This window comes from Benincasa hispida, chromosome 12 (assembly GCF_027475165.1).
Source record: "Benincasa hispida cultivar pf3 chromosome 12, pf3_genome.v1.1, whole genome shotgun sequence".
Taxonomy (NCBI): domain Eukaryota; kingdom Viridiplantae; phylum Streptophyta; class Magnoliopsida; order Cucurbitales; family Cucurbitaceae; genus Benincasa; species Benincasa hispida.
The window spans coordinates 6,369,980-6,397,166 of NC_143489.1; the positions used below are offsets into that span (position 1 = coordinate 6,369,980).

At 29.5% G+C, this 27,187-nt stretch overlaps 2 protein-coding genes and 1 non-coding gene across 5 annotated transcripts; all 3 read left to right on the plus strand.

The window, feature by feature from the left end:
* Window positions 1–1,883: 1,883 nt before the first annotated feature.
* Window positions 1,884–6,052, plus strand: LOC120068423 (RING/U-box superfamily protein). Of its 3 annotated transcripts, none has more exons than XM_039020185.2 (6): window positions 1,911–2,426; window positions 2,499–2,590; window positions 3,444–3,590; window positions 4,169–4,601; window positions 4,827–4,936; window positions 5,638–6,052. In XM_039020185.2, exons 3-6 carry the CDS (start codon window positions 3,525–3,527, stop codon window positions 5,665–5,667), a joined length of 639 nt encoding a protein of 212 aa, XP_038876113.1. In that variant the 5' UTR covers window positions 1,911–2,426; window positions 2,499–2,590; window positions 3,444–3,524; the 3' UTR covers window positions 5,668–6,052. The 3 variants fall into 3 exon arrangements, with proteins under 3 accessions (XP_038876112.1, XP_038876113.1, XP_038876115.1); XM_039020187.2 differs by lacking the exon at window positions 2,499–2,590 and adding an exon at window positions 2,996–3,111 and having other exon boundaries at window positions 1,937–2,426; XM_039020184.2 differs by lacking the exon at window positions 2,499–2,590 and having other exon boundaries at window positions 1,884–2,426.
* A 17,051-nt stretch (window positions 6,053–23,103) lies between these two features.
* Window positions 23,104–25,440, plus strand: LOC120092714 (ubiquitin-conjugating enzyme E2-23 kDa-like). The gene is made up of 6 exons (XM_039050868.2): window positions 23,104–23,483; window positions 23,622–23,701; window positions 24,093–24,207; window positions 24,323–24,375; window positions 24,514–24,642; window positions 25,066–25,440. Exons 1-6 carry the CDS (start codon window positions 23,440–23,442, stop codon window positions 25,194–25,196), a joined length of 552 nt encoding a protein of 183 aa, XP_038906796.1. The 5' UTR covers window positions 23,104–23,439; the 3' UTR covers window positions 25,197–25,440.
* A 1,424-nt stretch (window positions 25,441–26,864) lies between these two features.
* On the plus strand, window positions 26,865–26,936 carry TRNAT-UGU (transfer RNA threonine (anticodon UGU)). Its single transcript has one exon. It is a non-coding gene; the product is annotated as a tRNA-Thr (tRNA).
* The last annotated feature ends 251 nt before the right edge of the window (window positions 26,937–27,187 follow it).

Below are 27,187 nucleotides of genomic sequence, written 5' to 3' on the forward strand. Positions count from 1 at the left end.
ATATACTAAAATTAATGAATTAAACTATTACAAATTTAAAAATATGGGGACTTAATTATTATTTTTTTGTAAAAAAATTAGGGATCAAATGTGTATTTTAACCTGATTTTTGTAATATGATGATGATAAAAAGGTGGTTCATATGTTGATCAAGGAAAATATTATTCATATTATAATAGTCTTAAAAATAAGGCATTATTTGATGATTTTTATTTTTTACTCCATGTTTTTAGAAAAAAAAAAATATTTGTAGTACCTTTTTTTTTTTTTTTTTTAATTAAATGTCTTTCACTTTTTAAAGTACTTTTGAAATCTAAGACAATCTTAAAAGAAATTTAATGGTTTTTTGAAAATTTATTCTTTTTGTTTTAAAATATACCTGAATGAATCTTTTTAAAAGTTTCTAAAAATCAAATCATGAAACAAAGTTGTTAGTATAAATATTTTTTATGATTCAAATTGAGAAGCTAAAACTTCAAAATTAAAATCAACAAACTAAACTAATTATATAGAATAAAAAAATTCATTTTATGATTCAAATTTAACTTTTCAAATTCCAGTTATACTAAAAAGATTCTTATATAGTTTAAGTTTTCAAATTCCAGTTATACTAAAAAGATTCATTTAATAACTATTTGATTTCTGATTTTTTGTTTTTGAAAAATTGAACTTTTACTTCTATTCATTAAAAAAAAAAACAAACATCTACTTACATTTTTTTCTTATCTACTCTCAACATCATTTTCAAAATTCATGTCAAGTTCTAAAAATATATTTTAACTAAAGAAGATTATTATTAAAAAAATATGAGAAAATTAGTACAATTATCAAATTCATTTTTATTAATCGATTTCGAAAATCGAATTAACCGTTGAGAATTTTATTGATGAGGTAAAAAACTTTAAAAACTAAAAAGATTGACTTGACTAGGACTATAATGATTTTTGTTGATTAGTTTTTTGAACTCCTTGTCTCAAAGAAACAGAATAAATATCTTAACAACACAACAATGCTTATATTTAGCAATTTTTATTAATTTAATGTTAAGACTAAATCAATTTTAATTTAATATGCATGATGTGATTTACATTCCATTAATTTATAATTAGTTCAAACTAATTCGAACTAATTATCTATTTTTAATATAACAACATTTTTGATATTTTATGGGCTAAAATTCCCCAACAAAATTATGATATTTTAATGACTAAAATTCTCCAAATGACTTAAAATTGACTATTCATAGTCAAACCAAACGTCCCTAAATTCACCCAATTAAACTAAACCAAACAAAATCAATATGAAATCATACATGAGCCAAATAAGATTTATTATACTATTTATATTTTTAGTAATAAAAATATATCAAAATGATAATTAAAAAAACGTTAAGATATCATTTTGTTTCAATTTTAATTACTTTAAAATGTTAGATCTTAGACCATATCTACCGAAGTTGGTGTAAACCGAATGAGATTTCATTGATGTATAAATTGTAATAGACTTGAGTCATGAATACAATTGATATTTTTTTTTTTTATCGCTTTACTAGAATTACAAATGTATCATAGCTTTTTATTTTATCATTGATGATTTACATTTTAATTAGAGTAAATGTGACCTTAGTCTTCTTTATTTAATAAATCATGAATTCAATCATTACTAATAATTATATTATTGTTGATTATCTTAAGAAAATTTTATTCTCGATTAACATTATTACTATAAATTAAAAGAAATACATATATATTTTCTTGTATAATTAATAATTATTATTTACTAAAAATTGACTTTACCAACTAAATTTAAGATTTATGAAAAATAAGTAAAATTAAACCAATAGGGAAGAATCAAAATGGTATTTTAATCTCTATATCCTATATGTATGTATATATATAATCGAACCAAATAAATCTAAACCAAACACGTTTTCTACAAGATATGAACAAATTTGATATCAATTTATTCCATTTTGATATGTGAGCCGAATTTTCGGTCCTCTTGCGGCGGCCGTTAAAAGTTGAACTTTCAGGCGACTGGACGGCGACTCCTTCAATCACCGGCGGTGGCCGAAACCTAGAGAGAACGTTCTGATTTTCCATTCATCCAAACAGAAAATCGGAAAGAAGACTGTTATTAATTTATCAATCGTTTTTGTTTGTTTTACTTTTGATTCTTCCTGGCCTTTATACTCAGTGGAAAGTCGTACTCGCGCACGAAACCAACCCAAACATTCTCTCTCTGCGGAGAGAGAGAGAGGAGAAGCTTTTCTGAGCCTTCTCTGTTTCCCTGCCATAGCCTGAACGGAAAGAGGAACGTTCTGAAAAGGAGTCCATATACCTGTGACTTCTTTTCCTTCAATTCGAATTGAATTCTCAATCGCTTTTTTCGCTTTTTGACGAATCGATTGAGTTCGGCGTGAACCGGTAAGATTCCAGTTCCTGGACTATTTATCTCTTTTGCTTTCAATTTGATTCTGATGACCGCTGCTTGATCAGAAGCTCGTGTTATGTATTCGAGAGTTTTTTTGGCTGTTTCTATTGAATCTGTGGAGCTGAGGTGGTTTTGAATTCTCCGTCTTCGTTTCTCTGTAGGTTTACTTTGATCCTGTATTTGTTTGATTTACTTGTTTGCATCCGCTTGGAATCTTATCGGTATTTGCTTGAGAATACGATTTTTTCGGTGTCTTGTTATTTTTTTGTTATCATGTTACTGCTTGAGTTCTTCTTTGCACTAACTCTGGTCTGGTTCGCGTCGTTGGCTTCATTGTTGTTTTGGAATGATAAGTGAACATATTATTGTGATTTCATTTTAGAGTGATTGAGATTCATAATGGATGATTGAAGACGAAATTGTCTATACTTGTTCTTTAGGAGTAATTTCTTCCTCTTCTAGTTTCATTTGGTTCTCGAATTATAATCACTTAGTTTAAATGATTAAGGTTTCAAGATTATAACACTCCTCTTTAGCTCAAAGGAGCTGAATACGTTAGCAGAAAATGGATTTTCTCTGCAGGTTCTTGCATATTGAACTTTTTTTCTCCCTTTCCTTCAATTGAAGTCTGGCGACATTTCTGTTTCCTTCCGCAAAACAAATAAAATAAATATAAAGGTAAAATATAGCATTTGTGTCTGCTCTGTGTTGGTTATAACTCTTAGTGAGATTTTCAACTCCAATATTGAGTATATACTAGGTCACAGTGTACTCTGGTCACTGCTTCTTCCAATGATAATTTATGATTATTTTGTCATATTTGCTACTAGCTTTTGTTAATCTATGATTCTCTAATCATATTATCAATTATCTTTTGTCATATTCACTTGTAGATTTTTTCATAACTCCTAATGGAGTTCTTGATTTTTCATAAACTTCATGCGTCTTTCCTAAAAAATGTGCGGAGGGATGAGTGTAGTTAAACTGATTTATTATGTTTTCTGTAACAGGGTTGACAGTTGTATAACTTTGAGGACATTGCGAATAGTACCAATGGTTTTCTGGTGTCTCTTGTAGATAAGTAAGCCAAAATGGGAGGTTGCTGCTGCTGTTCTTCAAAAAGAACAGAATCAAATATTGCACCGAGCTACTACTATGTCAGTATTGATTTTTTCATCGTATGCTTATTGTCATCTTTTTCTCAATCAAACTTCTGATTGTAAGCAAGGGCTATACAGCCATGATCCAGTCTTTATTCATTTCTTTATTGTCATTGTCAACATGTCTAGTTGTGTATAGTGTTAGGTATTTTGATATCGCCTGTGAGATAATTAATGTAAGTTGACGCCAGTTGAGGCACAAAACTGAAATTGGTTGCAGTGCGAGAGTGAATTCTGGAAAGTAATTCTATTCATTATTTGGTATAATTCAGCATCTTCATGTTTTCCATAGAAGTCTTCTGCCTTGGGATGAATCAACTTAAGATTGGCTGTGATCATAGCAGATGCTTGTGTACTAAACTTGAATGTCATGTAAGTTGCAGAGTTAACTTTAAGTGAATATAATGAACGTGACATACACCCAAAGGCTATAGTTTCTGTTATTTGATCTTCAAACCGGTTGAGATTTATGGGTTTGTTAACTGTCATGATGGTGGAAAAAATTTCTTTCCACTGTCAACTTCCTTGCTTAAATCTCAATTTATTTGAATCTAAGAGTTGAACTTTTGATGCAGTACCCAAGAGCATCGGAGGAACATGTTCCTTTGTCATCTCCACTTAGTACTCCCCCAGCATTTTCAAGGGGGCTTTTAGTTGACACAAATCTGGATACATCAATCCCGGACACTTATAGATCACCTCCATTGCCTATGCCATATGATGTTGTTTTAACAAGTCCACTTACTCCACCTGTGGCTCAAGAAATTGGCAGCAATAAGAATGATGCTGCAGCTCAGACAACAAATCCCGATACGATCCAAGAAACAGCATGCATAAACACTCGGGAAACTTCGGCCAAATGTGAAGGCGTTGATGAATCAGACTGCAAGAAGCATACAGATTTTGAAGTGGACACACTAAAAGAATCTGAAATTGAACTTTCAAAGGGTGTAGAATCTATGGTCTTACCTATTGAAGAAGAGGATGTTTGTCCCATCTGTTTGGAAGGTGAAGTTTTGCCAAAACTTTGTTTAGTTGTGTAGTACCAACCCACCAAACCATGGAATTTTTATTAAACCTTCTGTGTCTATTGCCAATGTCTGACTTTTTAGTTGCATAAACTAACAAGTCAAGGCATGGATGCTTTCACGATAGCTGCACAGTACCAATCCTTTCCATTTTAATTGCTTGGACTAACAAGTCGCACTCGCTATTTTCTTTTGTTTTATGTAGAATATGATGGGGAGAATCCAAAACTTACCACAAAATGCGAGCATCATTTTCATCTTGCGTGCATTCTGGAATGGATGGAAAGAAGTGATATCTGTCCTGTGTGCGATCAGGTGTGTCTCAGTTTATGTCTTTTTCATTTATCACTCGTGAAAAAACATTAGACATTTTTTTTAATATTATTTGACATACAATAATTTCAACGTCTATTATGAATCTCCACCCAGGGAATGATAAGCCTCTTAAATCTTATTTGACTAAAGAGATACAACTTTACATTATAGTTAGCTTAGCACCAATCAAAACAAGAATCAAATTCTCGTTATACGTAGCTTGTAATTCACTAAGAAGACCTATTCTAATGAGGTGAATTAGAAGATAATTAGGATATTTTAGTTTAATATTTGTTTAGTTGTTAATTTAAATTAATTAGACCCGTTTGGTAACTCTTTGGTTTTTTATTTTTATTTTTATTTTTAAAAATTAAGCTTATAACGTGACTTCCCCCTCTAAACTTCTTCCTTTGTCATTTACATCTTATCAGTAGTTTGAAAAACCAAGCCAAAATTTGAAAACTAAAAAAAGTAGTTTTCAAAAGGTTTATTTTTGTTTTTGAAATTTGGCTAAGAATTCAACCATTGTATTTAAGAAGGATGCAAGTTATTGTAAGAAATGAGGAGGAAATAAGCTTAATTTAAAAAAACTAAAAACAAAAAACGAAATGGTTACCAAACGGAGCTTTGATGTTTAATTAATATTTTAGAACTGATTAGCTAATTATCTTATATCCTAATTATCTCCTCCTGAAATGCAGGAAATGGTTTTTAGCTCTCCAATTGATTAGTGGCAAGAAGAAAGTCAGGCAAGTGTTTTTCTCACATTGAAGTGAAGTTGAAAGTATAGGTTAGAAAGTTTTTTTTTTTTGGTGATTTTGCGTCCAGTTGCCAGCTTCAGGTTTCTTTTAGTTGTTTTGTTCATTCCTGGTTGCACTTTTCTTTGTGAATTTGTTTCTCTGAACATAGAATGGGGGGAAAATTGGGAGAATGATTCTTCTTTCTTTGTTTTGTTTTGTTTTTCTTTTTGGTGGGAAGATGTAAATACAGTTGTGCAATATAGTATATCTGAGCTTGGTTTTTCATTTTAGTTCCATTTATCAGAGGGTTACTATTTGTCATAAATGGAATTAAAATGAAGAAAAAAGGAATAGTATTTCATCATTTTCTCTTAAACGAATCTAGGTCGTTGATGCAAAATTATGTTAGCTTCTTAAATGATTGTATTTTATTTTTTCATTTTTGATTCCCCATTTTCTTCTCCTTTCGAACAAGTCTCATTTGATAACCATTTCGTTTTTTTGTTTTTAAAAATTAAGCCTATAGATACTACTTCCACTTCTAAATTTATTCCTGTTATCTACCTTTTACCAAAAACCAAGCCCAAATTTAAAAACTACAAAAATATAGTTCAATCTTTGTACTTAGTAAAGATGCAAATCATTATAAGAGATGAAGAGGAAATAGACTTAATTTTAAAAAACTAAAAACTAAAAACGAAATGGTTATCAAACGAGGCTAGTTATGTGGACAAAAATATATTTTTATAATGATTTAGGTTACGATAATATTTAAGGTCGGGGTTTGTGGACGCAAACTTATGATATTTTAGTTAAAAATATATATCTTAATTAAGTTAGATAAAGGTTTGCAAAAATGATATGGTATGCTTGTGCATATGGATGAACATCGATTTGTTTGGTACAGCCTGTCATTTATTTGAAATCGATAACAGAATAAAATAAGTGCGATGTATATATCTTCTGAAGCAGCACGTAGGTTGCCTCTTATACATTGCATCACTTTATGAATTAATGTTTGATCTGTATGAGGTAATGTCATTTATGTCTCATATCACGATATATAAATGTTGTCATTTAACTTAGTGACAATTTAAAGGGTTGTTCGGCCACTTAGTGGAGTTAATATGTTCGAGTCAGTAAGGGGTGTAAAGTTGTAAGATAAAGTTATTTGATAAATGTGGAGAATGTGAAGCTACTCGGTAAATGGCGAAAAGTAGAGATAGATGGTAAGATGTAGACCTTGATAAATATGAAAAGTAGAAAAAAAGGTTGATCATAGAGTTAGATTAAAAATCATTTTTAGTTTCTAAACTTTTATAGAAGTAATAATTTGGTCCTTGAAGTTTGGTCTGTAACAATTTAGTATCTATAATTTAGATTTTATAACAATTTAGTCACTTATCCTCATTATGGAACAATTTAGTCCTTATGTTTTAAGATTTGTAACAATTTAATCGTGTTATTATAAAAAATAATGATAAGGTTTAATGAAATCTCATGCATAAATAAATCGCTAAACTAATTAAAGATTCAATATTTTTGCAAAATTAAAGTCTACAACATAAAATATTAAAAATTGACATCTAATGTTGTTGAAATCGCTACCCTTCGATGAACAGAAGATGACAACAATGAATGATCACAAACAAAAGTCGTTAGAAAATAGAACCGGCAAAAAAGAAACTTGTTACAGCTATCCAGAAAAATGTACTGTCTCGATCAAAACTGCACTGGACGCCTTCAAAAATTGGTTTGCTCGGTAAACCAAACACGTAATGCAAGAAGACGGAATCGGGAGAGAATGAGAAGACCACGCATAAGAGGCACACACATGAAGACTTATTTTTTTTTCTTTCTTTTTAAATAAAAATAAGAATGAAGAAATAAAGAAATAATAATAATGAAAAATAAATTTTATTATTATAAAATTAAATTCCACACACACGCCGTGCCTGACCAATCGAACAGCGACGCGCCTGTTGGATGTCTACCAAGCCCACATTTGCCTATCTTCTCACCCCTCTAAAACTTTGATACCCCTTGGAGCCCAAATCCATAACCCAAGGTATAGGCATATAAGGGGACATCCCCTTAGTAAAATAAGTAATGTAGAATTCCCACCTTTCATTCTCCCAAGCTAAAAAAAAAATCATTTGGATAAAAGTTTTCACCAACAATCCTCCACTTGAAAAATTTTAAGAACACAAGAAAACAAATTTCAGTAATATCAAAGGTGTCTTACGACTTGAACCTTTACATAGTGTAGATGATTCAGACTATATTAGAGTAACTCTCGGTTTTGAACTCTATTTCTAACTACATCTCACACACGACATCATTAAGGTGTAGTTCCATGCTTTAAGCTCTAACACGTATCTCGATTTAGTGAACACACTAAAGAGTTTGCATAAAACTCCATAGGAAGTGACCCCCACTTCCACATTCACATAAGTGAGTCTATCAAGAGTACTCCTATAGCTAAGTACCTCACTTGACATCAAGTATAGATCTCATTAAGAACTAAGTTCAACCTTTCTTACGCTTCAGGATATCATGCTCAGATTCTAGGTCATAGGAAGGGAACTCTTCGTTTTAGCATGATTCACTTTATATCACTTGTGATCAATTATTACCCATTGAACTTGTTGAAGGAACTCGTTTCACAGAAAACCTATGAGCAGAAGTGGATTGTCCAAATCCCATTTCGATTGAAACCAACATTTATAGTAAAACAGAACAAATTATGCATCATTTCTTAAATTACAACATGCTTTTGAATAAAAAAACAAAGATCAGAGATTATACCTTCGAAGAACTCTTCTTCGCGTTAATCCCTCGAACTAACTTAAACGCTTCGAATAGAAATAAACTCCTTGAACAACAATAAGAACTCGAACCAAAGGGAGAGGACTACCACTTGGTGACCTTGGTATTCTCGATGTGAAAATCCAGGAGTGGTGGGCTCTGACTATTTTAGTTAGGAGGAAGTTTGTGGTTTGGAGGAAGAAGACGATTGAAGGAAGCAACTCTCTATCGCATAAAAAGACACTCAATCGTTTAAGCGATGAGGCTATCGTATAGTCTCTCAATCGTGTAACTCCAGTCTGAAGAATAAGAAAACTGTTTTTCATTTTATTCCATTTTCCATAAAAAAATAATAACTTCCCATTAAGGTGGCTAGAGAGAAAAACGAGATAATCATCAAATAATTAATAATTATAAATAAATATGATGACCAATTTATCATATTATATTTATAACCTATAGTTTTAATATTCCATCATATACAATATAAACTATAGTTATTTTTCTCTATTTTATGGCATTTAATATAAATCATATTTATATTAAATTTAACAACTATGAATCTTATTCATAGAAAATATATTTGAATCATATTCAAATATCTGTTCTTCCAATCAAACTATAATGTATCAAATACATTATGTCAATTATATCATACATAATTGAATTAATTTAATTATATCATATATAATTAAATTTCCCTTACTAATTTGAACATTTCAAATTAACCCAAAAACTGATTCTCAACTAAATTCTTTTGAGCTACCAAGGGGACCTAATGGACCTGTAGCTTGAAGCTCCAACGGTACGTGGATAAATAATTAAACTCTTTAATTACACTATTCACCATTCTTTAACTGTCGGGCACTTCACTAAAGACCAACAACTGCACTCTTCGCACTACATATATATTTCTGTGTCCATTGGATATAACCAATCAACAGTACGATGGTCCTTCACAAATTGCTTGTAAGTACAGTTGGGCCAAACTACCGTTTTGCCCTTATAGTTACATCGAACTCCTTAAGTACCACTGATCTCTCTAATAAACAATAAATCATAGTCCCACTATGACTAAACCCCTTTCGGGCCAAGAGAGGGTGTGGTGCCACATTGTTTAAGACCCCGAATCAGCCCTTAAGGGAGTAATTTATCTACTTACCCCTGCTTCGGGGAAGGACTAAATTTCATCTTGTGTAGCTGAGTTCCCAGCTTTCCAATCCGACAAATCCAAAAAATGGTAGGCTTGTTGAGTCGGCGATCTGGCCACTCTCACCCATGCAAATCCAAAGACCACCCTCATAGACAGAAGTTCACAACTCACTCAGGATTAAGTTCATGTTACCTATGGTCATCCTAGTGAAATGAAAGTGTCTTATACAAACTCCTTTGTATAGAATATCCCGCTCACATGTCTAATACATGAATGATTAGGATCAAATCATTTGTAGTACTTTATAACATTTGTAACACCTACAAAGCGGGTCATACTCGTAGTGTCACCAGGATAAGGTACCTAGCCTTATCCATATACTACAGACCATTTAGGTTATCACTTAAACATGATCCACCTGTATGTCTCCACATACATGTTCAAGTTACAACGATATCCTTGGATGTTAGTTTATTGGTTTGTGGTTAATGCAACTAAAATATCATATATTTCATAGACAAAGTGAATAAAATATCAAATATTATTAATCACAGAAATGTTTGTTTATACAAGGATTACAAACTATAGGACCATACGAGATTTAGGGCATCAACCCCAACACTTGTTTCTTGAGATCTTTAGTCTACAGGTTGAGTTTTCCTCACAGTGATTTATCTCTCTACAGGCATGAGTCTCATCATTTCTAAGGTTTTGAAAACCTTATCTCTGGCCAGTCCTTTCGTCAAAGGATCTGCCAAGTTTTTATTCGTCCGTATGTGATTCACTCTAATTGCACCACTAGTGTGGAGTTCTCTAATGGTACTATGCTTACGACGTATTTTTCGTCTCTTTTCGTCGTAATAACAGTTTTGAACTTTTGTGGTTGCTGCAATACTATCGCAATGCATCCATATGGTTGGTACTGGCTTTTTCCATAAGGGAATCTCTGATAGCAGACTTTTAAATCAGTCTGCTTCTTCACTAGTTGTTTTTCTTACTCCATTGTAGATTGGGCAAAGATAGTTTGCTTCTTGGACTTTCAAGCGACAACTTCTTCTACTATATTGAAAATATAGTCATTTGTAGCCTTTGAATCATCCGAGAGGGAGTTCCAATTAACATCACCAAACTCTTCGAGGATAGTGGGAAACTTTTGATAATGTAATCCTAAGTTTTGGGTTTTCTTCAAGTATCTCATAACCCTTTCTATAGCATTCAAATGCTCTATATTAGGTCTGCTTGTAAACCTACAAAGTAATCCTATAACATAAGCTGAATCAGACCTAGTGCAGTTAGCAACGTATCTAAGACTACCTATGATGCTCGCAGACTCAGTTTGATAACACTGTCACCAGTGTTCTTGAACAACTTAACACTAGGTTCATAAGGAGTACATGCTGGTTTACATTCAAAGTAATTATATTTCTTTAGAATATTTTCTACATAGTAAGATTGATCTAAAGAAATTTCCTTTTCAGACCTAGTCACTTTTATGCCTAAGATTACACTCGCTTCTCCTAAGTCTTTCATATCGAAGTTTTCACTCAACATAGACTTCACATCATTCATGACATGCAAGTCAGACCCAAATATTAACAAGTCATCTACATACAGACAGATGATAGTGTAAAGATTATTTTCAAACTTATAGTGGATGCATTTGTCACTTTCATTAACCTTGAAACCCTTAGATAAGATTAGGGTATCAAACTTTTCATGTCATTGCTTAGGAGCTTGTTTCAGGCCAAAAAAAGATTTATCTAGCTTATAAACCTTATTCTCTTGACCATGAACTATAAAACCCTCAGGTTGTTCCATATAAATCTCTTCTTTAAGTTCACCATTTAGGAAAGCGGTCTTTACGTCCATCTAATATACTACGAGGTTATTTAGGGCAGATAGAGAAAACAATACACGGATTAAGGTAATCCTAGTGACTGGGGAGAAGATGTCAAAGAAGTCTATGTTTTCTCTTTAGCCCCTTGCTACTAACATGACTTTAAACTTGTCAATTGTTCCATGAGGTATGAGCTTCTTCCTTAGGATCCATTTGCAACCAATTGCTTTGCAACCAGGGGGTAGGTCTACCAAATGCCAAGTCCTATTTGACTTAAAAGAGTCCATTTCATCATTTATAGGTTCTTGCCATAAGTTGGCATCTACAAAGGACAAGGCAACTTTTTGGTCTTTAGGATCTTCTTCTACATTATAGATCTGGAAGTCATCCTCAAAATCCTTGATGGTTCTAGTTCTTTTGCTTCTTCTAGGTTCTAGGTCGGCTTCCTCTTTAGAAGTAGGATTTCTAACTAGGGTTGGACTATTGGATCTTGAGCCCCCACTATTTCTCGATTTAAAGAAGAAATCAACATCATTTGGTTCAATGATCACGTGGTTTATTATGTCATAAAACTTATAGGTTTTACTATTTATGGCATAACCTATAAAGACATCTCATAGGCTCTACTAGCAAGTTTTCTTCTTTGGTTCAATGATCTCATAGGTCAAGAATTCTTACAAAGGCTAGACACCCCCTAGTTCTAAAGTATGACAAGTTAGGTTTCTTATTCTTAAGGACTTTGTGAGGTGAAGTTATGTTTTTAGATTTTTGTATCTATTTAGGATATAACACATGGTAAGGATAATTTTACCCCACCAATAAGACGCAACTCCTGAATTGAGTAAAATAGCAACTACTAGCTCAACTAAAGTTCTATTTTTCCTTTCGATTTTTCCGTTCATTTCAGGAGAATAAGGTATGGTCTTTTCATGTATTATTCCATGTGAGTTAAAGAACTCATTAAAGTCATCTTAGTCGTACTCAATTCCTCTATCACAACGAAGTCTTTTGACCTTTTGGTTATAGTGATTTTCTACTTCAGTTACAAACAATTTAAAAGCATCAAATGCATCACTTTTATTTTTCAACAAATATACAAAGGTGAAATCAAAGCAATCATCAATAAAAGTAATAAAATATTTTTACTGTTTCTAGTCAAGATGCCATCAAATTCACATAAGTCATAATGAATTAAATCTAGAGGCTTAGATTCCCTAAGTACAAATTTATGCGAAGTTTTATGACTACAATATCGCATTTATCAAATTCATTCATGGATAACTTAGGAATCATTTCTAACCTACTTAGGCTACTAATTATCTGTTTATTTACATGACAAAATCTAGCATGCCAAACATTAAATGAACACAACATATAAATAGAAGATTTCATCTTATTCATTTCAAGGTTCAGTTTAAACATTAGTGTCATAGTCTTTTCCTACAGAAACATTATTCTCAGTAAGAGAATATAAGTCTACCCCAACAGTGTGTTTTTATCCTTAGTTTCAGTATAAGTTTTAAAAAGACTAAGGTTATGATAGACATGGCGCGTAGCGCCAGTGTCTATTTACCACCCCTCAGAACCATCAATCACATTTACTTTTATGATCATGGAAACTAAAGGTTCTTCTATCAAGTTCGCCTGACCAGTAGAACGACGCTTGTTCCTACAATTCTTAGCCATGTGTCTAGGTTTATTATAGTTAAAGCAAAGGAAATGTATCGTTTCTCCCAGTGAAGGTTTCTACTTTTTCTGATTGTTCTGGTTGCTAAATCTATGGTTCTGACCTTTCCTCTTGGTTCCCTTTGACTTCTGGTCATGCTTTATCACAGCAAAGGCAGATCTCATAGAAATGATATTTAGCTCTTCCCTTTGGTCCTGCTTCTAGGCCTCCTCCTCAATCCTTAGGCGGGTGATCAGACTCTCCAAGGAGAACTCCTTGGTTTTATGCCTTAAGATATTCTTAAAGTCCTTCCACAAAGTAGGCAATTTATAAAAAATAACGGAAACTTGGAATTGCTCGTTTAGGGGCATACCTTTACTTATTATTTCATGGGCTATCTTTTGCAGTTCATGGGACTGAACCTCCATAGATTTTTCATCCGTCGTCTGGAACTTTAGGTAACGGCTGATGACATATTTTTTCGAACCAGCCTCCTCGGTATTGTACTTTTTCTGCAGGGCATCCCACATATCTTTTGCTTTCTTTATTGTACTATAATAATCATACATATCATCAGTCAAACCATTTAATATGAAATTTTTACACAAAAAAAAAAAAAAAAAATCTTTTTCTTTCCAATTAAGCAGCTTCTTTCATTTGTTGTTCGGTCGGATCTTCCTTTGGGACAGTTGGCTTCTCCGTAGTGCAGGCGTCAGCAACCTTCTTGACGGTGAGGAAAAACGACATCTTCTGCTTCCAACGTTTGAAGTTTGCTCCTTCAAATCGGAATGGTCGATTGAGATCGAAGGACATGATGTCGTTCTAAGTTGAAAGTGATGGAATTGTGAAGTTCTGTAGGGGAAGTGGGAATGGGGCAATTTTCAACTTTTTTTTACGGAACAACGAATTTTACATAATTCAAACGAAATTATGCATTAATAAAGAAAACTTACAACATGCATAAGAAGGGGAAAAATGGATTGAATCATACTAACTCTTGAAGCCAAAACCTTCGTGAATTCCTTCATGATCTAGTCACAAACTCTTTAAATCTCCTCGAAAAAACAATACCCCAAGATTGCCATCACCAAGAAATAATCATCTGTATTCTCTGTATAACTTGAGAATTCACAAGAGGTGTGGGCTTTGCTAAGTTTTGGGAGAGGAAAAGATTTAGAAGAGGGGGCATGTGTTCTTACTGGGAGATATTCTGAAAAATCATACAGAGACAAAAAATACTTTTGTAGCAAAAGAGAGATGAAGATCCACTTCTTTGTTAACCTCTCACATGTATTTTAATAACTCCCTCCCTTTAATTTGAATTTAAATTAAAAAATATAATGACTAATTTATTATATAACTATATGTTATATCAAAATAACACACAACTTATAATTTATATTATATCAACTACAATATAATCGGCTGGATAGTGGCTCACACATGTGTGGTATATCCACCAAACCCACATTTGGGTGTCTTCTCATTCACTCTAAAACTTTGGCACCCCTTGGAGCTTAAACCCATAACACAAGGTAGCGGGATATAAAGGACCTCCCTTTAGTAAAATAAGCAATATGGGATTCCCACTTTTCCTTCTCCTAAGTTGAAAAAAAAAAAAAAAAAAAAAATCATTTGGATAAAAATTTTCACCAACAAGTTTTAATGGAATTTTTTTACGTGCAGGATTAAATTATTACAATTTTGAAAGTACAAGAAGAACTAAATTGTTACATGCTAAGATTCAAAACTAAATTGTTGCAAAATTAAAAGTACGTAGACTAAATTGTTACAAACCAAAGTTTATGGACTACATTATTAGTTTAAAAAAAGTTTAGGGGACCAAAAGTGATTTTTAATCTAGAGTTACTCAATAAATATGTAAACTTCAATGGTAAACTATCGAAGTTAAGTTGTTTACACCAAATTAAGAAATTAGTAGGTCAAACGGTCTCTAAACGTTTCTATTTTTTTTTTTGAAGTGAAGGCTCAATATTTCATGTTCGTAATTGTTGTATAAAAACATTTCAATGAAAAGTTTTTGAAGCCTTAATAATATATAAAATTCAATAAATATTTATAGTTATTTGAGTGAATTTCTTAGATCCGATAATAATAACAAAAACAGTTGCTTAGTCGTTTTGTTTGTACATAAAACATATTAAATTTGGAGTGAACGTGACACCTTAGTTTTGCTTTAATTTCAAGCATACAATTTGTAGATAAATTAAGGTCTACATTTGTACGTTTTAGACATTTCGAGAATATACTTGAAATCTGTGTATACATCTGTTTTTAAAATATTTTGTTAATAATTGAGAATAAATAATATTTTCTTTTATTCGTTATTATTCTTTTTAAAAATTATTCTCTATTTTGAAAAAGATGAAATAATAATAAATTACTTACGGAATCACTCAGAAGAATTATAATCCGTTTTTAGTTTATCCTAATAAATACAAGAAAAAGAATCTAATTCCATTCTAAGATAATTTCAAGTGGATAATCCCAAAATATGTCACTCGTTTCCTTTCCATTGATTTTTATTGCTACATTTCTATTCTATAATCTTTTCTCATAATTTTTTTTTTCTAAAAAAAAATAACTTTTCTCATTAAAGACAACTAAAATGAAAAAAAAGACATCTACATTCTCTAAATGCATATATAAAATTAAAGATTGATTTTTGATGTCAGCATATATTCTAAATCAAATATCTATTACCATCTTATAGATCGATATAGATAGATGATGATATTTAGCTATTATTTATAAATATTTTTAATAGATTTATTATTTAAGATAATTTTCCATCATTTATCTTTATTTTTATTTTTCCTTTAATTTTTAATCTATAACATGACTTTTAAATATGTGTTTGTGGCCCCATAAATTAGAACAAAAATAGATAGGCAAAATGAAGGTAAACCTTAAAATGGTAATTAAATAATAATAATTATTATAAATACTCATAAAGATAATTGGAAGATTTGTGAACCAAATTTAAATAAAATGAAAATCAGAATTAAATTAAATTTAAATGAAGTTTTGGAAAGAGATTTTAAAATACAATTGTTTTGCATGTAGATTATAATTTGTTTAATTTCAAGTTGATGTAAATTCAAATATTCAATTTTAGTGTTTATATTTTTAATAATTTTTAAATATGATCATTTTTGTCCATTTATTATTGATTTTTTTTATAAAAAAAAATCTACTTTCACTATAAATTAAAGAAAAACTCATGTAATATAATTTCTGGCATGAAAAATATTATTATTATATAATTGATTTGGATAAAAATTAACTTGTAGAGTTTAAATTTAAAATTTATTAAAATTAATCAACTAAAATTATGCCGAAATTTAAAATTGAACAAGTCTCATATATAGCCACATGGGTACAAAATGATATTTTAATTAATTGTTTCGATGAAAAACAAAATTGATAAATTCAGGGAAAACTTGAAAAGTAGTGAATTAATAAAAAATAATGGGTTTGTCGGCTGAGATCAGGTGCAATCATGTGTACCGTAAACCAATAAATTGTTTTTAGATACCAAAGTGGGAACAATGATGACCTTGTGATCATCAAACTTATCCCCAATCAGACGGCTGTGAATTGTCAGCTAATGTTAAGTTAAAAATAATGTCAGATAATAAAATAATATACAATATTGAATAGAAAGAATATATATAATGTAAATACTGTTTTATTTTTTTTCATAAAATTAAAGGCAAAGTGGGTATGTGAAATGGAATTTTATAAATTAATTATGGAGATTGACTCCATTCACCAACATGTCTCCTCTATGGTCTGACAAATCTTCCTTATCCATTAATATGATTTTTCTTTTTTAATAATGGTAGATTCCAATGTTATTCTTTTTTACTTTTTTACTTTTTTTTTTTTTTTGAGAAATTGTAAATAATTCAGTTTAAAATTTAAATGTTGTTAATTTTGTGAGGGTTGAATTAGTCATTTTCTTGTTACAATATGGTGTGATTGTCTCACAAGTTAATGCAATTGACTTTGCAAAAAAAAAAAAAAAAAAAAAAAATTAATCCAATTGAGAACTATCAGTAATTGCGATTAATACAAAGACGGGAGTAAAAAAAAAAACTAATAAGAGAAGCAAGAATTGGATGATTGAAATCTAATTTGATAATATTTTGGTCTCATTTGATAAATCATTTCATTATTTATTTATTTTTTTACTTAAATTTATTTTCTTCCAATATATTTACATATTTTTTTAAATACAATGGTTGAATTTCTAGTCAAATTCCAAAAATACAAACAAATTTTTAAAAACTACTTTTTTTTAGTTTTCAAATTTTAGCTTTTTTTTTTTTTTTTTTTTTTTTTAAATCATTCGTAAAAGGTAGATGATAAATGAAGAAATTTAGAGGTGAAAGTAGTATTTTTAGGCTTAATTTTCAAAAACAAAAAATAAAAAAAATCAAATAATTACCAAACGAAAGGTTCATTTTTTGTTTTTAGTTTTTGAAAATTAAGCTTATTTCTTCTCATTACTTATTACGATTTGCATATTTCTTAAATACAATGGTTAAATTCTTAACCAAATTTAAAAAACAAAAAAAGTTTGTAAAAATTACTTTTTTGATTTTTAAAATGTGACTTAGTTTTTCTAAAACCATTAGTAAAATGTAAATAACAAATGAAGAAATTTGGATGATGGAAATAGTGTCTATTGGCTTGATTTTCAAAAAAAACAAAAACCAATTGCTTACCAAATGAGCCTTAATCTTTAGTTTTTAAAACATAAGTTTACGTCCTCTCAATTTCTTATTATAGAATTCTTCTACTTAACTAACAAAATTGAATTATAAGTTAAATTCAAAAAATAAAACAAATATTTAAAAATTACTTTTTTCAATCTAGTTCGATAAACATTTTATTTTTTATTTTTAGTTTTTGAAAAATAAATCTAACAAACTTTCCTTCTCTAAATTTTTCTGGATTCTTTTAATCTATTTTATGTATCTAAATTTCTTACCATAGGCTTAATTTTCAACACACGGTTTTCCAATTATAGTTTTAGATTAGAGATATTGTCGTAAATAGCTTTTTTTTCAAATGTATTTTAATTAAAATGTGGGGGTAAGAAAATCGAATCTTAGACCACGAAATTAATAGTATGAACACTATGTCCTACGTTTTTATTGGCAAATAAATAGCTAAAATTGAAATACACTTAAAATGGTTCATTTTAATTTATTCACACAAATGGTATGTTTTAATCTTTATACTTAATATATTTAATAATGTTAATTTTTAGTTTATAATTTTAATAAAAATTAAATTTCTTTTTAAGTTATGAGACTAAATTTAATACATGTGACTTAAAAAATATATTTAATATTAAATAAATAAATAAAAATCATGTATTGAATTCAATAATATGTAGAGACGAGATATTTAAATCGTCAACCTATTGTTAAAATATATCCCTTATTAAATTGAGTTATGTTGCCAACAAGAGCGTAGAGCAAGCATTATTGACCTCGAATTTTGATATTCGATTTCTCCATCTTACACTCTAATTATTATACCTTTGAAAGAGAAATTTGAGTTAGGTTTAAATTTACTAATCAAATTAGAATTTAAACATAAATAATTTAATGTTTGTTTGTCATCTCTATGTTCTTCTTTACATTAGAGCTTTATCTTTATTAATTTTTAACAACACAATTTTTTTAAAGAAAAAAAAGTTAGGAGAACAATCATTGTAACTTAGAAAAGAAATAGTTATATGAGAGAAATTACTTTTAACTAAATAATAATTATTTTCCCAATGTTGAAAACCACAAAAGTTGAACATTCATGAATCTCCTAATCAAGAAGCTAGTAACTTTTTTTAAGACCCTACCTTTTAACATTAAAAAAGAAATGTAAGATTGGAGAATGCAAATGCAAATTGCTGATTGGAATCAATACTTTTAAACATAAAGATATTACCTTTTATTTCCTATTTTTGAAAATAATTTTGTTTGATAATTTGTTTTTCTGAAAAAAAATTCTTAATTTTTTTTAATATGTTTCTATGATCATGGTCAAATCTTACAAATTAAAAAGATGATGTTGCACAATATAGAAATTGTGAACATACCACTTTGATGATTTGGTAGTAATTGTGAAGCTTTAGAAAATTTATTATTAGTTAATAATTATGTACTTGTAAGTTGTAAGTTTAAATATAACTCTTAAAATTTTGAACTTTTATTAATTGTCTATTTTGGTGAAATTTTTATTTTTAATAATTTAAATTTTTTGATAAACTCTTACCAATGCATCATTCTATCTAGAATATAGATAGTAAAATGACGTTATATCCCATCTCTTTTAAAAATTGTTTTTTTTCTTTTTTAAAAAAGAGCCTTATATTAAATAGTAGGACAGATATCAATTTATACCCCTAAACTTCAAAAATTTATCAGTTTAAACCCTAAATTAAGAATTAGGTCGATTTAACCCTTAAACTTTGAGAGTTGTATCAGTTTAAATTCTACATTTTGGGATTTGTATCAATTTAAACCCCAAATTAATAATTATATTAATTTAAACCTTGAACTTTCATAAGTGTATCCATTTAAATCCTGAACTTTCATAAATATCAATTTTAACATTGGACATTCATAAGTGTTTCCAAATAAAACATAATGGGGGTTTATGAAAGCTCTGGGTTTAAATTGATTTCAGGTTCAAATTGATATAATTATTAGTTTGAGGTTTAAATTGATACAATCCCAAAAATTCAAAGTTTAAATTGATATAATTATTAGTTTAGGATTTAAGCTGATACAATACCCAAAGTTCAAGAATATAAATTGATATTTGCTTTAAATAATAAGTTGAATTAACTACAAATTTATGACAATCTACTTTACAACTAGATTACAACGTATCTGAAATATCATAAAACCGAATTAACGAAATTTTACAAAAACATCGATGAGCCAAAATATACACTTGAAATGTAAAAATAATAATAATAATAATAATAATAAATAAAAGTCTGTAAAACAAAAAGAGGGGAAAAAAAACTTGAACAAACTAAAAAAAAAAGTATAAATGGACATGAAATTCAATAAATACATTGGCATGTCATAGTATCAATGTTGTATTAATGATGCCAAGTAACATTTCAAAATAATACTATTTTAATTCAATAAGCTTATTTGATTTATGTATTTCTAAAAGGTGTAAACTTGAACTTATATTAAAATTAATTTTTGAAAATTTTCATTAAAACTTATCTTGATTTTCACGGTTAAAAGTTATACATGAGTGAATATTTTGTGGTTAAAAGGAGCATAGTTCAAAAGTTACACATAATTGAATATTTTATGATTAAAATGAGCATAATTTAACTAACATACCTTATATATTATCGATCAAGAATTTTGTCCTTCGAATCTCCCATCTTTATAATATTTTAAAATCCAAAACTACTTTGCAGCACTCAATTTGAGTCTAACATTAAATTTAAAAGGGGGAATTTTAAATTATACTAAATACAATATAGATACTTTACAACATTAATTAAAATGGGATTTTTGTGAAATTTTAGGAGATAGGATAAGATTTAAAATTTTAAATCTCTCTTCACATGGGTCTACAATTATTTATTTTTGAGTTTGTGACCACATATAAAAGCTTGCTCCAATCCTTTACATCTCTTTAAACAACTGTGTATACTTTTAAAAAATGATTTAAAAAATTTTATAAAAAATATATGAATTTGAATTCTTTTTAGATTTTATTGTATGGTATTGTATCACTTAGTGGCCTTATTGCTTTCCAATCTTGTCTCATTTTATGCTCACATTATTGTTGTTATTTTTTTTTATTTGTAATAAAAAAAAAAATTTCAGCCTCTTATTGGTTTTTCACCTTCCATTTATAAAATTATCCATCCATACTTTCCTAAAGTTTTTAGTGTTATAAATAAATATTTATAATTATTTAATAACAATTAGGTAACATTTCTGTTATTTACCTAATGGATAGATGTCAATAAAGACTAGTTTCAAAACCACATACAATATTGACATATTTTTATATTTCAAAATGGATTAGATATACATTATAATTATGGAAAAAATTGACAATAAAGGCCAAAATAATATTTAATACATCAAAATGAACATAATTCGACTATCATAAAAATTATATTATTGACTACGAGACTAGAAGTTTAATTCCTCACCTCACATATTATAAAAGTAAATTAATATAAAATTTTTGAATTAAAATTATATCATTATGAAAATTTAAATTTTAAGAATCAGTTAGAAATCACAATAGAAATAATATATAAACTTCAAAATTAAAATAAATTAAAATATCTTGGAAATTTGTTTTTTAAACGGTGATTTATAAAAAATGATTTAACTTCTAAATGAGAAGTATTCTACTTTAAGAAATGGAATTAAAAATTGCACTTTCGAAATAAATACTAAAATTAGTCCATTCTTTAATATATTTTTCAACGGAAAACATACCATTTAAATTAAAATACTATCCAACTCTATAGAAGGATAAATCGACGAATGTCATGATTTCAAATAAAAATTATTCCGTTTGAGACATCATACAACTACGGATACGACATAACAGACAAATCATATCGAGCTAAGATATTAGTCGCACGATTCTTGTCTCCATCCAAAAACTGAAATTGAACTAATTGAAAAGACGACGACAACACCCAAATATCTTCAATTAGATGTAAAACCTCAAAAAGAGGTCCAAAAAACGATTTAACATTCTTTAAATTATTATTACATAGAGATGTGATTAAACTTATAATTAAATGTCATTAATTTTCATCTTAAAAAGATTGTAATTAATGTTCTGACCTTGAAATTTAGTAATTAGTTATTTTTGGCAACAAATGGAAATAAAAGTGAAGTGTCTTGAAATTTAAATGTAATAAATGTCAATTACTATTGATTTATTAAATTAAGATCAAAAGTAAATTTGAAATTTAAATGCGGAGGTAAACGTCAATCACTTTGATCTATTTAATTAAAATTAAAAATAAGTTTGCATGAAAATAATTAATTATTATTATTATTATTATTATTATTTACATATTTTTACTTACATGATATCATGCTTCATGAATTTGAGTCTAATTTCTTTTCAATATAATAATAAATATGGGTATCGAAATTTGAACTTCTGTCGATTCTTAAACCAAATTTTAGACCGGTGAAAGCACATCTAACTTGTGACATCAACTGAATTTGTTTGAAGAGGAAAAGAACATGGCCTATAAAATAGAAATCAGGTGAATTTATTTGAAGAGGAGAAGAACAGGACCTGTAAAATAGAAAACCTGCACACTGGTGTGGTGCTTGGCACGATAAAGTCATAGAGTGAGAGTATAGAAGCTACAGAGTTCGAGAGTAGGACTCCAGTTAGCTCATATGAAGTTATAATAATGTATTTATAAAGAAAGTCAACTCTAGCTTTTACCTAGAGTTTTAGAATCACCTTAAGATAATTCGATAGAGGCCAAAGGCGTGCTAGCTGCCAGCCCAAACCCAACTCCTTTTTCTAGGCCTATTTTGGTCTTCAGTTGCCACACTTGGCTCGTATCATTTTACTTTCTTTCTTCCTATTTTGTTAAATATCAACTATACCATTCGGTCCAAAATCACTCCTAACAATTTAAAAATAAATGTACTAAAATTGAACAAACCTCAAACTATATGGACAAAAATGACATTTTAACCAATATTTTAAAATTTGGAAACAAAATAGAAATTAAATAAAATTAGATTTAAAAGTGTATTTTGAAAATTAAAATCCAAATAAAAACAAAAATCACCCCTCACAAGTAAAATTATAACATTTTAAAACTTAAAAGTAAAAATTGAACTTACAATTTAAGAGTAAATGAATAAATTTTCGAAACTTAAATACCAAATAGAGACTAAACCTAATAAGAATGTGTTTATCTCCGAGAATCCCCACTTGAGCATCTCTAAATTCTTCCCTAGCTCCAAGAAAAATCCTTCAAAACTCCATTTGGTTCCTCTTAAATTTTATGTGTTAACCCTTCTGGATTTTTTTAATCCTTTTAAGGCAACAAATTTGACTCTTTTTTTACAATGTTAAAGCCTAAAGGATACAGCTTGAATCACTACTTCCGTGTCTGAACCGCTTTTGCGGGTAGGAAAAAGCCTCATTCCTCTTCCTATCGCTTCATTCCTTTCCTTTCCTTTCTACCTTCTCTTACCCTCTTCTCTCCCAATTCCAAAAACCATGTCTTCTCCAAGCAAGCGACGTGAAATGGATTTGATGAAACTGTAAGTGTTTTTTTTTTCAATTTCCTTTTCCTTTCGATTGGTTTGATCGTTTTGTTTCATCCTTCTTCTTCTTCTTGGGTTGTTGTCTTTTCCCCCCCTTTACCCTTTTCTTGTTTGACTGAGCTGATTTTGAATCAGGATGATGAGTGATTACAAGGTGGAAACAATCAATGATAGCATGCAAGAGTTCTATGTGGACTTCCATGGACCTAAAGACAGTAAATCATCTATACCCATCTTTGATTTTAGCCATTTTTGGTGATTTACTGGTTGTTTTTCTTGTGAATTTAGGATTAACTTCTCATCTTTCTCTGGGGTTTTGTTGTTGATTTTTTCTCTTCAGGATTTCCCCCTTTGTTGTGAGACATGTTATGATACTTTGCCTTTGTTTGAATCAACCTGCAGTTTGGGTTTTAATTTCCTGAGCTTGTTGTGTGGTTGACTAGTGTCAAATTATAGTTTTGTTCTTCTTAATCTAGAGTTGTGATTGTTGCTGACTTTCCCATCTGAATTTAAGCTAATTGATGTTGATATTTGTAGGCAATATGAATTTGGATTAAAGGATTTCTTATCTTATCCCTTTTTGTTTGTTTTGGTTGAAATTGGAAGGTCTTTACCAAGGTGGTGTATGGAGGATTAGGGTGGAGTTGCCAGATGCTTATCCTTACAAGTCGCCTTCAATTGGCTTTGTCAACAAAATTTATCATCCAAATGTTGATGAAATGTGAGTTGCCCAATTTCGACATTGAAACTTACTACATTGGTCCTTACTATGGACAGGGCCTTATCTTCTTATGGGGTAGATTGCTGAGGTTGATATATATGTTTATGAATTGCAGGTCGGGCTCGGTTTGTTTGGATGTTATCAACCAGACATGGAGCCCTATGTTTGGTAAGAAACTTCTTTGTGGAATTATAATGTTATTAGTTATGTTGTACATATTATGGTGATCAATTGGTTTGTCTGAGTGGAATTATAATCATGCAACTGAGGAATTGTGATCTAATTCGGATATTTTTCATTGTACAGACCTTGTAAATGTTTTCGAAGTGTTTCTTCCACAACTTCTCTTGTATCCCAACCCTTCCGATCCGTTGAATGGAGAAGCGGCTGCAGTAATGATGCGTGATCGCACTGCATATGAGCAAAGAGTAAAAGGTACTTTTATTGAAAATTTGGTAGTTTGAGCGAATTTTAAGCTGTTGATTCGATCAGTAGTATGAAACTAGAATTAGTAATTTTCTCCATATGATAATGGCAGATAAAGTTATCTTATTGCAAACTTAATTCTTGGTTGTTGATGTACTATTTTACTTGATATAGACTTACTAGCCCTGAGCTTCATCTGTAAAGAGCTTCCGTATTTTTTTATGTTCTGCATCTGTATGATGATTATGAAATTAATGATGGTGCTTTGTATGCATTGTTAAGAGTCGTTTTTCGATCTCTCTCATACATCCAGCAGTATAAACTTAGCAGCCACATCCCACCCCCCACCTGACACACACTGTTCAAAACTCTATGTAAGAACCTCCCGGTCTCGTTCGTTTTTTTCTTACATTTCAGTTACGTTATGTACAGAATACTGTGAGAAATATGCAAAGCCAGAGGACATTGGTGCTGTTCCTGAGGAGAAATCTAGTGATGAGGAGCTGAGTGAAGATGATTATTCCTCAGGTGATGAGGCCATGGCAGGCCAAGCTGATGCTTGAACGAAAAACAAACCATCAAGCCTCATCTTCTGTTATGTTCTTCTGTAAATGATTGAAAAAAACTCAGTAACCATCAAAAATTGAAAGCTATGGAGAAGGTTCCTAGCTCTACTGTCTTTTCTTTTTCATGATGGTTGTGTACATTAATCAAAACTATGATATAATGTTTCATATATTGCCATTTACCATTTAATCTATAATCCAACAGATCAGATACATTTCTGAATTCTGCCCAGTTTAGCAATTTGATCATATCTTGTTTTGTTTACTCTCTCTCTCTCTCTTTTTTCTTTTTAATGCAAGTATAATTAATTAACGTTTTTAAAGTAAGAAACGAAACAATATAAGACTATGAACTTTAAAATTGTTAAACTTAATTATTTAAGTTTAAGTCCTATTTTTAGTTCCTACCCAATAGAATTATATAATTAAAGACCATGAACCTTTAAAATATCAATTTTGGTATCTAAAATTTTAAGTTCATTCTATTTAGTTTTAACATTTTAACATTTTATATTTGTATGTCTGTAATGATTATATGGCGTTGATTAGGATTGAAATATTCATGCACAAGGTAGACTCGTCTGACTTGCAGGTTTTTTCAACAATAGATAAACAGGTAGAATTAGAGGCCTTTTTAATATAAAAAATATTTAAAAATATTTACACTTTATGGTAAAAAGTTTTAAGAATACCTTACTTTTAAATTTTTTTGCTATGAAGTGTAAATATTTTTAGATTTTTCTCCATAGATATTCTATTTTTTTCTAATTTTTGTTGGGTAAGGATATCGAGGTCACTCTTAGTACATCGAGTCAATCCTGAGCTATGCACATCTTAGACCGAATAAGCCCACCATGACATCAGCTAGCCGTAATCGAAGTATGCTCATGAAAACTTTTTAAATACTAGAAACGTTATTGAAATAAACTCCAAAGATAAGGGATATTTTGTATAACTTAACCTTTGATTTACACCCCTACCAACTCTACAACATTTGATAATCAAATAATAGCATTGAAGCAAATGGATGGCCTAAAGTGCTTAAGATGTCCCATCTTAACACATTTGGATGACTCTTTAGAAAGCTACAAAACAATACCTCAAATTAATAATCAATAATCCTAAAATAGTGCCTAACTGAAGCTTTGTCTTTAATGAACTTATCAATGTGTATGTCTACAATTATTATATTATATTAAGAAGTAACAATTTGGTCGATATATTTTAAAATTTGTAATAATTTAGTTTCTATCATGAAAGTTTTCTTCAAAATTAAGTGTCTTATTTTGTCATATAACGATTTAGTTTTTATAGTTTATAAAAAAAAAGATTCCCAATCAATTTATTATTCTATATGTCTAATATATTTCATTAAATCTTAATAATATTTTTTATAATAAAGACTAAATCGTTACAAATTGTAAAGTACTTAAACTTAATTATTTCTTACTATGATTTGCAACTAAATTGTTAAAAAAATTGAAAGTATGTAGATTAAATCGTCACTTTCATAAAAGTTTAGACTAAAAATGTTTTTTAACCGTGTATATATATATATATATATATATATATATCATTTTTTTGTTTTATTTTTATTTTTTTATCTTTTAAGTGGATATTATCAAATTTAATTAAAAATAAATATTTAATAACCAAATCCCAACGGCCCCTATAGCTCAGTGGTAGAGCGTCAGTCTTGTAAACTGAAGGTCCGTAGTTCGATCCTGCGTGGGGGCATTTGTGTAAACTACTTAATTATTCATTTTTATTTTCTTGTTCCATAATTAAAATTGCTAATGTGCTTTAAAAAGGTTGTGATATCCCTTTTTTCCCTTTTTTTTTTTTTTAAGAAAATCTTTTGCATTCGTAGAGATGAATATAAAAAATTGAAGTGATTGTTTGCAATCTGAAATATAATTTTGTTTTCTTTGAATTTATTGTTTTCAAATTGCCTACCAAACGACCTTTAAAAATGAACTCAATCGAAA

Coding starts and splice junctions, on each gene's coding strand:
- LOC120068423 (XM_039020184.2), top strand. CDS start 3,525: ATGGGAGGTTGCTGCTGCTGTTCTTCAAAAAGAACAGAATCAAATATT. Junction 4,602..4,826: donor TTGTCCCATCTGTTTGGAAG/GTGAAGTTTTGC, acceptor TGTTTTATGTAG/AATATGATGGGGAGAATCCA. Junction 4,937..5,637: donor TCTGTCCTGTGTGCGATCAG/GTGTGTCTCAGT, acceptor CCTGAAATGCAG/GAAATGGTTTTTAGCTCTCC.
- LOC120092714 (XM_039050868.2), top strand. CDS start 23,440: ATGTCTTCTCCAAGCAAGCGACGTGAAATGGATTTGATGAAACT. Junction 23,702..24,092: donor CTTCCATGGACCTAAAGACA/GTAAATCATCTA, acceptor TGAAATTGGAAG/GTCTTTACCAAGGTGGTGTA. Junction 24,208..24,322: donor CATCCAAATGTTGATGAAAT/GTGAGTTGCCCA, acceptor TATGAATTGCAG/GTCGGGCTCGGTTTGTTTGG.